At 42.0% G+C, this 12,500-nt stretch overlaps 1 protein-coding gene across 3 annotated transcripts in view; it reads right to left on the reverse strand.

The window, feature by feature from the left end:
- LOC143731072 (formin) overlaps positions 1 to 12,500 on the reverse strand; it is a 96,971-nt gene that overhangs the window by 34,047 nt on the left and 50,424 nt on the right. For all 3 annotated transcript variants that reach the window (XM_077221731.1, XM_077221733.1, XM_077221732.1), the window contains 4 exons: positions 9,415 to 9,544; positions 8,580 to 8,726; positions 8,426 to 8,485; positions 7,406 to 7,526 (listed from right to left, as the gene is read on the reverse strand). In XM_077221731.1, coding sequence (XP_077077846.1) covers positions 7,406 to 7,526; positions 8,426 to 8,485; positions 8,580 to 8,726; positions 9,415 to 9,544 — 458 coding nt within the window. The remainder of the gene's footprint in view (positions 1 to 7,405; positions 7,527 to 8,425; positions 8,486 to 8,579; positions 8,727 to 9,414; positions 9,545 to 12,500) is intronic.

The raw sequence follows: 12,500 nt of genomic DNA on the forward strand, positions 1-12,500 counted from the left end.
CGCCCCTACTTGATGATGCACTGGAGCCCCTGAGCTCCTGGACACGCCCCTACGTGATGACGCACTGGAGCCCCTGACCTCCTGGACACGCCCCTACTTGATGACGCACTGGAGCCACTGAGCTCCTGGACACGCCCCTACTTGATGACGCACTGGAGCCCCTGAGCTCCTGGACACGCCCCTACTTGATGACGCACTGGAGCCACTGAGCTCCTGGACACGCCCCTACTTGATGACGCACTGGAGCCCCTGAGCTGCTGGACACGCCCCTACTTGATGCACTGGAGCCAGTGAGCTCCTGGACACACCCCTACTTGATGCACTGGAGCCCCTGAGCTCCTGGACACGGCCCTACTTGATGCACTGGAGCCCCTGAGCTCCTGGACACGCCCCTACTTGATGCACTGGGGCCCCTGAGCTCCTGGACACGCCCCTACTTGATGCACTGGAGCCACTGAGCTCCTGGACACGCCCCTACTTGATGACGCACTGGAGCCCCTGAGCTGCTGGACACGCCCCTACTTGATGCACTGGAGCCAGTGAGCTCCTGGACACACCCCTACTTGATGTACTGGAGCCCCTGAGCTCCTGGACACGCCCCTACTTGATGACGCACTGGAGCCACTGAGCTGCTGGACACGCCCCTACTTGATGACGCACTGGAGCCACTGAGCTCCTGGACACGCCCCTACTTGATGCACTGGAGCCAGTGAGCTCCTGGACACACCCCTACTTGATGCACTGGAGCCCCTGAGCTCCTGGACACGGCCCTACTTGATGCACTGGAGCCCCTGAGCTCCTGGACACGCCCCTACTTGATGCACTGGGGCCCCTGAGCTCCTGGACACGCCCCTACTTGATGCACTGGAGCCACTGAGCTCCTGGACACGCCCCTACTTGATGCACTGGAGCCCCTGAGCTCCTGGACACGCCCCTACTTGATGCACTGGAGCCCCTGAGCTCCTGGACACGCCCCTACTTGATGCACTGGAGCCACTGAGCTCCTGGACACGCCCCTACTTGATGCACTGGGGCCCCTGAGCTCCTGGACACGCCCCTACTTGATGCACTGGGGCCACTGAGCTCCTGGACACGCCCCTACTTGATGCACTGGAGCCCCTGAGCTCCTGGACACGCCCCTACTTGATGCACTGGAGCCCCTGAGCTCCTGGACACGCCCCTACTTGATGCACTGGAGCCCCTGAGCTCCTGGACACGCCCCTACTTGATGCACTGGAGCCCCTGAGCTCCTGGACACGCCCCTACTTGATGCACTGGAGCCACTGAGCTCCTGGACACGCCCCTACTTGATGCACTGGGGCCCCTGAGCTCCTGGACACGCCCCTACTTGATGCACTGGAGCCCCTGAGCTCCTGGACACGCCCCTACTTGATGCACTGGAGCCACTGAGCTCCTGGACACGCCCCTACTTGATGACGCACTGGAGCCCCTGAGCTCCTGGACACACCCCTACTTGATGCACTGGGGCCCCTGAGCTCCTGGACACGCCCCTACTTGATGCACTGGAGCCACTGAGCTCCTGGACACGCCCCTACTTGATGACGCACTGGAGCCCCTGAGCTCCTGGACCAGGGCTCGAGACTAACGGCGTCCTATCGTCCTGGGGACGATAGAAAATGTGTTTAGGACGAACAGAAATATTCTCCAGGACGCCTACAGGACGAAAGACATTTTTGTATGCGTGTTCATTTATTACTAGCCTATTAGGCAAACTTACTTAGAAAACGCCAAAATAAACTGACCAAGTGCTGACTACAAAGGAGCGCGTCTTCATGCTGTTACTATAGTTACTATCACTGGCCGGCTACTCACCCGGAGATTTGTTCCGCGGTACATCTATCAAATGGCTTAATGACATCGCAAATATGTTGCGTTGGTTAAACAACGGTAAGGTAAAACAGATCGAGCACCAAGACGGCCCTGCATCTCCTCCATCATTGGATTGAAACAGTCTGCTAAAGGCTTGCTGCTAACTTACTAACGTTAGCTAGCTAACGGGCGCTAATTGTGTGTATATTAGCTAAAGCATACATTTAGATTTCAATATATTTGTGATCTTTTTTCTTAGTCTAATTTAGGGTGACCAGACTTTCACGTTTTCTGGGGACAGTCCCTGTTATTGGTGCAGTGTTAATTTCGTTTATTTTAATTTTTTCACAGACGAAAACGAGACGGTAACTAAATAAAAACTAGTTTTAAATGACAAAAACTATGACAAAATTCAATTGACATTTTCGCCAACGAATAAAAACTAGACAAAAATGTTAGATAGTGACGATTTGGGAAGCGATCCAGTCAGAACTGATGCCCTGCGTGTGTGGTAGATGCGCACATTTGTACATGCGCTCCATGTCTCATGAAACGTTAAAAAATGTAAACGTCTGGGAGAATGAGTAGAGCAGACATATAGATCTGAATAAGAGTGACGACGCAAATAAAGAGCTCTATTCGGTACGGTTTTCTGTTCGCACACACCCGACCCGAAGCGTGCAGCCAAGCACATAGACACCTATACAGCGCGGGAGTACTGAATTGAGCTCTCTTTTGTGTCTGAATGGAGAAATACACACAACATTATGTCGAAATGTCCGTTTTGGAGAGTATTCACGTAAACTATGTTGGTTATGTCTTAAACAGTTATGAGTCTATCGGATGTGCATCAGTGCAATTGGATTGGAAAGAGAAAAGCATTCACTGCTCGTTAATAGCTTTAATAAGGATTCACTATATTTAATTCATACAAATAAATATGTCTTCTTCTTGATATAATAAAGAATGATGTATGCAAGTAGCTATAAAGAATGCATAAATCATTTATTGAAAAGAAGACTGTCTACTTTAGGAAAAGTGGTTTTATTTAATTTTAAGATTTTTTTTAAGTCACAGTAGTTAAATCTGTATCTTGCATGTTCAAACTTTAAAATCATTCATATTAACAGGTTAATAGATGTTTTCTCCGGAATTTTAGAGACATTCCAAATGAATGCATTACAATTGAACTAAACCCGTTATATTTTAGTCATCTGAATTGTTTTAGTTTTAGTCTATGAAATACAATAAGATTTTAGCCGACTAAATCTACAGTAGATCAACAATTTTATTTTGGGACGGTTGACATTCACTTTAGGACGGTTCAAATTGTTTTTCAGGACAGTTCTAGGACGGAGGTGAAAAAAGTTAGTCTGGAGCCCTGTCCTGGACACGCCCCTACTTGACACACTGGAGCCGCTGAGCTCCTGGACACGCCCCTACTTGATGACGCACTGGAGCCCCTGAGCTCCTGGACACGCCCCTACTTGATGACACACTGGAGCCACTGAGCTCCTGGACACGCCCCTACTTGATGACGCAATGGAGCCCCTGAGCTCCTGGACACGCCCCTACTTGACGCACTGGAGCCAATGAGCTCCTGGACACGCCCCTACTTGACGCACTGAGCTCCTGGACACGCCCCTACTTGACACACTGGAGCGCCTGAGCTCCTGGACACGCCCCTACTTGATGACGCACTGGAGCCACTGAGCTCCTAGACACGCCCCTACTTGATGACGGACTGAGCTCCTGGACACGCCCCTAATTGACACACTGGAGCCCCTGAGCTCCTGGACACGCCTCTACTTGACGTACTGAGCTCCTGGACACGCCCCTACTTGACACACTGGAACGCCTGAGCTCCTGGACACGCCCCTACTTGACACACTGGAGCCACTGAGCTCCTGGACACGCCCCTACTTGATGATGCACTGGAGCCACTGAGGCTTACTACAGCCTACAGTTTAATAGCTAGCTATGCCTTCGTCACGGAAATGCGTACTACCTGGATGCGATCAAGTACAGAACAGATCGGTGTCCTTATTTGAATTTCCGAAAAACGATCACATCAAGAAGAGGTTGATTAATTTTGTAAAGAGCCACCTTGATGGGAGAGCTGAGGATCACTGCAAACACCCGCCTCTTTAGTGATCATTTTACACGGGATGGTTTTATAAACTTTCGTCGGAGACAACTGGGATTCACTGATAATCCGCTGTTACTGGTGAATGGGGACGAACGACTATCTCCCGCCTCGGCCTTCATCCTCCCGTCACACCGACAGCTGGTGCCATCATCGGCAGTGCGTGTCCACCAAGGGTGTCGCGATTTCGATTTTAAATCGAAATCGATCAAAATTAATTCACAATCTCGAACTTCGAATTAAAAAATGGAATCGTCGATGCAGCCACGCCCCCATGTCACATCCAGTCAGCGTGCCAAGCAGGAAAAAAACACGCTTGTTGAAGTGCTGCGAGTCTATGTTCAACCTCCTCTAACTTAGCTACAGCCACTCAAAAGATAGCATGGCAACTGCAGATGCAGGAGACCCATCGACAGAACTTGAACCTCCTCCTCTTTCGTTGAAGTCGCAGGTGTGGACGTTTTTTGGATTCCCAGTGAGTTATGTTGACAACGTTCGTGCTTCAAAAAAGCCACAGTTTGCAGACATCCCAAGTCTCGCGGAAGCTCCGGGAGTCTCCCGCATATTGATATCAGCTCCCTGATGCACGCAAATTAGTTAAAATCTCCCGGAATCTACTGTGAGCGAGCAAGGGCGCGCATGCGAGACAGAAAAAACTGTGCTCCAAACCGTTTAGCGCACGCACGGCAGAGAGGGAGAGAGCAAGAGACCTTGCGTGTGTGCCTCATGAAGCGCATGTAAGACAGAGAGCATCCTGATTGGCCGGTTTCGGCTTTAAAAAAAGTAAATGTAAAAATCGAGAATCAAATCGAACCGTGACCTTAGAATCGAAAACTTAATCGAATCGAGGATTTGGAGAATCATGACACCCCTAGTGTCCACCACACGAGCGTCCATTCCGGCTGTAGCGGTGAGTGACAGTTGAGTGCGGCGACGGCAGCTTTCCCGCGAGTGGGCGTGGTTTCATCGCAGACAGCAAACACGCCCCCAGAGGACACGCCCCCAGCGTTTGAGAGCAGAGACTACAGCTCATTTTTTCAAGATTTTGATAGCTTATTTTATGTACTTGCCGGCATTTTATATCATTCAATTTTGGCTGGGTGGCTAATAACACATTTTTCTGTGGTGTGACAAACTCAGAACACATACTTCATTTTGGGTTTACAGGGACTTTAATGGTTAAATACAAATTCACTAAAAAAACATTGTTAATCAAAAGTATAAAGCTTGAACAATTTATTAAATCATCATGTAAAACGTAATCAAATGAAGGTTTACTGTTTAAATTAAAGCAATATTGTGTGATATTGCACGATATTCCTTAAAAATACTGTTTTAATAAAATTTGTTAATGTTATTATTGCTTTAAGAAAAAAATTCTACTGTACAATAGTAAAATATTTCTGTCATAATTTTCTAAACCAAACTTTTATTTCCGTGTTTTGAGTTTCTATGTGAATCTGTCCACATTTTCCACAACACGGATCCTACAAATTTACATTTCGCATCAGATTCTTCCAAGATCAAATGATCTGAGCTAGTAATTATTCATATTAGTTGTACAGCTCTAACTCAACTGACTATAAATATCATAAAAGGGAAGTTGCGCATTCTCTTTTTTCATTTTTCACTAATTCCCTTTTGTGTCGTATATCCGAGAGAAACGCTTCTGGAACAAGAACAAATGTGGGCGGGGCTTGATTGTGTCTGTGAGGAATTGATTGGATGGTTGTGGTTTGCTATTGGCTGATCTCATGTGAGTGACAGGTTGCCCCGCCCACATCATCAGAGAAGAGAAGCTGCAAGAGGAACTTATTCTGATTCGAGATTATTAACAAAATGATGATGTGCACCGATAAATAATTTAGAATAAAAACCATTAAAAAACAAGAAGTGTCAATTTTGATTTCATGCTTTTGAAAACAGATTTTTATCATCAAGTATTCCTAAACTTCACTCTGATGATGTTACATTTTTATTCGCGGCAGAAAAACTTTATTTTGCAGATTCCCAGTGTGGTTGGAGCAGAAGTAGGAATATATCAAAGGCAGAAAGCCTCACACGTGTACGTCAGATGCACAGACCTCGAATCTCGGTCCAGAACTCTTGCTTCATCACCTCGACTTCCTCTCCGCTCTCACTTTAAACAGAAATGACTCGAGGAATAATTAGGAACACTTGCAGCTCTTTATGATAGCACGGCATAAATATTTATCCCTGTCCAGAAATACTGAGTCGTAGGTGCGTTTGCAACACTCTCCTTACGATCTCATGCCAACGCCCGAGGACTCGCACGCCAGACGGAGTTTTTTTGTTGTGGTGTGGATCAAATGCTAAGGCCCTTGTTCTGTATTTATTGTCTTGCATTTTTGTGCTAATAAGTGAGTGACAGACAGCTCGAGGTGGGGCGGCAGTGGTTTTGTAGCCGTTTTGTGTTTTTCCCTCGGGTCACTGAGGATCAGAGTTTTTAACAACGATTCTCAAATGGAGGGGAATGAGGAGAGCGCATATCTAATTGCTTTCATATGCCATATTATTGGCTGATTTAAATAATTGCAGACACCAGGGGCTGGGGGGGCGTGACCTTTGACCCCTGCGGCGGCCCCGAGCACAACTGTGGTAAAAGTGCTCCTTTTCATGAAACAGTTTTTACACTGGAAAAAAGTTGCTTTAAGCTGCTTTTTAAATGGACAGATGAACATTGCAGCAACATCATTCGGATAAAGGATAATAAAACATTTGAGCGAATGATTCAAGCAATGAGTGAATCAAAATAAAGAACTCTTAAGTGATTCAAAAGATTCACTAGAATGAATCACTGTTGAGCCCTCTGCTCATTTGCTGGCGCTGTGTAAATAATCAAGGTAGTAATAAATTACAGGGTTCGTACAGATACTGTAAAAAGAAATTCCAGGACTTTTAAAGCACTACTTTTTTGGTTTTCAAAGACTACAATCAGAGATCTCACTTAGTATTTAAGAATTTTTAAAACTCACCTTACAAATATAAGGTATCCAAAATACAACTTATAACGTATTTAATAATATATATTAAATAAAGTTTATAATGGCTATTATTGTTCAATAAATAATATTTTATATTATAATGTTGGCATTAGAAAAATGTTGGCGAGAAAAGATCTGATGGGGTTTATCAGACGAGCTGCAGTGTTAATTTTGCATGAAAAGATTGTATTTGTGTTTTTCCGAAAAAAATATATTGTATTTCAAGCAAGTAAAGCATTTTTCAAGCACTCTTCATAAATATGGCTGTTTTCCAGGACTTACATTTCAAAAAGTCACACTTTTAAGCCCCTTGTACGACCCCTGTAAAGAAAGTCGAAATGTCTGAGCACCTTTTATACCCTGTGAGACTTTCGTTCTGTTCATCTCCAGCATTAAATCACAGACCAACGGGTTGGACTCATACCTGTCAGCTCTTTCTTTAACTTGCGAAGGTCTTTTGCAAGATCTTCAAACTTGACCTGAGCAGCGTGGAAGAGATCTTGAGGTTCAGGCAGCGGGAAAACGCTTTTCTCCGTTCCTGCGTTCTGAAACACAACAGCAACCTTTCAGAAAAATGCTTGTGCATGACAAGAATCTTCTTACTTTATTTAGATATTAGGTATTTTTGTCTTGTTTTCTATTACAAATATCGACCCTTCTTGCTGACATTACCATTTAGGTTAAGAAAACATTATTTCTGAATGTCCTATGAATGTTCAAAACGTCCAGTACGTGCAGTAGTTTTTTGTTTGTTTTTTGTTATGTAAATTTTTCGGGAACATTGTATTTTATCATTCTTCAAACATTATGGGAATGTTACTTTTGAATGTTCTCTGAATGTTCCGAATAAAGTAGCAATAATAAATGTATAAATAATGTTTTTAGAACATAATTAAAGACCAGATACTTTGAATAGACATTATATTAACGTTACTGGAAGAACTGTTTCCTGTTAGCTGGGAAAACATTAAATCAAGATACATTTACTTGAGATGCAGACTGAAGATATTTAGTCTTGTTTTCTGAAAAATTTATAAAAATTAATGTTTTTGCTTAAAACAAGAACAAATATCTGCCAATGGGGTCAGAAAAATAATCTAGTTTATAACCCGTTGAATTAGTTTTTTCTGACTCCATTTGTTTTAATCCTGAACTCATTGAATATTGACAGATTTTCCAGAAAACAAGACTTAATATCTTGTCATTTTGCTTCTCCAGTAAATGCATCTTGATTTCAGAATGTTTAGATATATTTGTGCTGGACAACGAGACAGAAACACTGAGGAAGAACATTGTTTCGACTGCACCACCAGAACTCTGATTTCTTCCGATGGCTTTGCTTTTTTTATTGCATTGCATGAGTGTTACAGTCAGTTTATGGGGGGAAACACCCACTGAGAGCCGTTTAGGTGATGAGCATGAAAACGCAGTTTAAACGTCATACCTCGTCCATGTTTCGCAGGTAGTAAGACACCACATAATCCACCAGGCTTATATGATTGTCCTGATGGGAAAGGAAAGAATTATTAGAGGTTGAGGTGACCGTATCACATTGACACAGAGTTCAGTTCAGGTTTATAGTGTTATTATTTTAATACCCTGCTCTTGACATCTTTTAATTTAGGAAGAATCTCCAGTCCGAATCCATCCGCCTGTCCTCTGGTCCTGTTTCCACCGTTCATGTAGTTTCCGAAGGCCAGAATGACACCGATCACATCCTTCACACTGTCATTCTCGAGAAACACCTGTAGAAGCACAGCAAACACGTACACACTTCAAGCATACTAGTGAACTGCGCATCAATGCTGTGTCACATGACCTCATTTTGTCGCAGGTATCATATAAATATTTTTTTTCTGATTTCATTACATTTTTAATCCTTACAGGTTTTTTGGGGGGTTTTTTTGGTGGAAGTTTAATGAAATCAGTCAAGAAGATCATGTTTGATGTTCATTACTTTGGAATTGGAAGGAATGATCAAATATAAACATACTAATTCAAAAAGTCTTGCACCATGCAACGATAATTATTTCAATCAGTAATATGCTAAACCTACTCACATGACCTCATCTTGTTGCGTGTCTACTTAGTGAGTGCTTTGCATATACATTTTATTTCTGACTTTATTATGTCTATGAATTTTGCTATTTGTAGAGTGTGCCTATGCTATTATTATGATATAAGTGCATCTCATCTGCGTATGGATATAAGTGTTATTAAAAGTGCTGTTCATGTGCGTAAGAACGAGCCTATCAGTGAATCTGGAAGCAAAATAACTAAGGAAAAATGAGAATTAGTCCTCAAATGCCAAAAAATCTGGCATTAATTCAATCTCAAACTGATTAATTAAAAGAAGTAATACCTGCGTGACATCATTAACCAACTTTGATGAACAACAAATTTGCACCCATAAACCTGACGGCTTTATTTCACCTTGCACACAGTAGAGATGGTCTCCACTTTACGATGGACAGAAGACATGGAGTCCACAAACACAGTCCTGAATATGATGCAGTGAGCGCGACCAGCGAAATCCGGGATCTGGGAGAGTTCGTACAGGAATCTGCACCGCAACATCAAAGACAAAACCCAATAACATCAAAGAGGTCACAACGTCTTCACACGAACACACAAATCTGGATGTAACTAAGTGTAATCACGTCAAATATTAGCGGCACGAGTCAGAGACACACAATCATGTGCTGAGATCGCTGGTTTCCGGTTTCATTAGCATACGCACAGACTCACACTGACTCACTACAGTGAAGGGTCAAAGGTCAAGCACAGAAGACACATGTTCATTAGTTTTACAGGAACAGTTAAGATGTTTGAACATCATGTGAGTAAATTTATCACCACTCAGTTTTTATAAAAACTATCGCGTTAGTCCGCTTACTCTGGACGTTTGTGGGACGAGATGCTAATTCAGAAACGTACGAGCATATTTTTGTTAAAGCATTTATTATAATAATAGGATTCTTCAGTGGGCTGTCTCCAAGGCTGTATTCTTTCATCTTTATTATTGATTTTATATACAGATAGGTGCAGAAGCCAATATCCAGACAGACATATTATTAAATATGCAGATGATACAGTGGTGCTAAGTCTGTTAAAGTAAGGTGACACAGAGCATGGGCACATTTTTAATTATTTAGTCTCCAAAACTAAGGCTATGACTATAGATTTTTATAATTCTGTTGAAAATCCATCTAAATTAGTTATTGCGGGTAAAGAGTTGAGAAGGTCAGTTCATGGAAGTATTTGGGTACATTAATTGATAAGATTAAGTGGGTGGAAAACACAAATCTTATTATATCGAAAGCACATTTCGGTTATATTTATAGAGGAAGCTTAAGTCCTTTGAAGTGGATAATCCATATCGATATTGTTTTATATATCTTTTTTATTGAAACTGTTTTGACTTTTGCTATGATCTGTTGGTTTTTTTGGATTAAATGTTAAAAGTAGATCCCAGCTTCAGAGCATTACTCGTTTAGGGTCAAAGATTACAGGCTCTGTACAGGTAGGTTTGTCTACTCTGTGTGAGACTATCCTGGATGATACATGAACTTTAATAGTAGCTAGAAGTATTGCAAATGCTCGGGGTTTGTGACGTGATGTTTTTGTTATGTATTAAAAATGTGTTTGAAGCTGCTTAAATTGCCCTGCAAAGGGACAAATAAAGATTTTTTTACTACTACTAATAATAATAATGTGTTTAATTGGAGCTGTAGAACGGAGTTGACAAGGTTCTCTCAAATTTATAAAACAAACGTACTTCAAGTAACGTTAATAGAACGTTAGTTCAAAGTTCTCAGGTCTTTAATAATGTTCTCTAAACATCAGCACAAAAACATTATCTATACATTATTCATGGAACTTAAAAATAAATAATAAAAAAAGACAGTTGGAGATTTGTCATTTTTTAAAATGTTGCTACTTGTTTCGGAACGTTCAGAGAACATTCAAACGTTACATTCCATAATGTGTGAAGAATGATAGAATGGAATGTTCCCTCAACGTTTAAAAAAAAATCTTTAAAATAGACGTTTTGAATGTTCAAAGGAACATTATAAAAATGCTGTAGAACATATAACTGTGCTTACGGGGGACTGAACGTCTGCTGGGTCACTGATGTCTTGTCTAGTGTGATTGTGCATTAGTGTGAAAGTTAGCAGGTTTACCAGCTCAGGATGAGGCTCTCAACAAATACTGGATTAATAATAATACATTTTTTTTTTTTATTGCCAAATTTTCAGTCTTTAAACCTTTTTGTAAGAAAAAGGAGTCAAAATGATAAATCTTTCTATATATATTTATAAAAAATAAAAATAAAATGAAACATGCAGCGCTCACTCTTAATTAAATCATCACCTTTATTAAAAGTGACCTATAATTCAAAATTGAATTTACCTTGGTATAGTCAAATAACAAGAGTTCAGTGCATGGACATGACATAGAGTGAATCTCAAACTGGACTGTTTTCGCGTTCTCATTTAATTCACGTTTATGAAAAACACTCCTGAAAAACGGTCGGTTCTCCGCACAATACCGACTGTGACGCAATAGTCGGGATCATTAATATGTACGCCTCCAAATATTTGCATAATGCCAGCCCTCAATGCCAGGCGGAACTGCACAGCCGAAGCATGGCAGTTGCTCAGTGTGGATGTACACATGAACACAAAAGTATTTTTTAGTTCCTTCATCTGAGCCTCTGAAGAAACAATGGGTTAATTTTATTTTCTCTGGAAATTTCCAAACATTTCACCGACTGTTTCCTCAACTTGGGCCAATACAGAGCTGGCCTCGGATCGAGCTACCGAGCAACACTTTCTGATGTGTAATTGTTCAAGTTCAGACAGGTAATCTTTCTCTCAAAATCGTTCAATACTGTTTATGCATCAGTAAGTCAAGCCAGTGACTAAAATATCAGCTTCACATCGTTTCTTTTAGTAGGATGAAAATAATCGTATTTAAATTGTGAACAAATTATATACAGAAAGCGATCAAAGAACAATCTTTCCACACAGCGCAAGTTTATCTGGACACTTGCCAAACTCGTTATGAAATCAATGGCGCACGTTACTGCACAACGAAGCTCTTACTGTATTTACATCATCGTGTTTGCATTGGTGAAAGCATTAGAGAGTGCAGAAACTGCTTTGCAATGATAAGATCTTCATTCTCGCGATCAACACACTGTCATCCGCTCAATGCTCATCACGGCAACATTTTATGGGAATAGATCTAAATACTTTAAAAACATCTCACGATTCGTTAATCTCGATAGCTGTTATAGTAAAAACGTATAATAGCAGTAGTAAAAGTATTCGGGAGAGAGTTTCACATGTAATGCGTAGCTATTTCATATGCAAGCATGTCAGCCAATCACAGCAGTGGCCGCGGTTACACTGAATCCCACAGCCAATCACAGCAGTGGCCGCGGTTACACTGAATCCCACAGCCAATCACAGCAGTGGCCGCGGTTACACTGAATCCCACAGCCAATCACAGCA

Source organism: Siphateles boraxobius, unplaced genomic scaffold (genome assembly GCF_051911475.1).
Source record: "Siphateles boraxobius isolate OS27281-9 unplaced genomic scaffold, OSU_SipBor_1 85, whole genome shotgun sequence".
In the NCBI taxonomy this organism is placed as follows: Eukaryota; Metazoa; Chordata; class Actinopteri; order Cypriniformes; family Leuciscidae; genus Siphateles; species Siphateles boraxobius.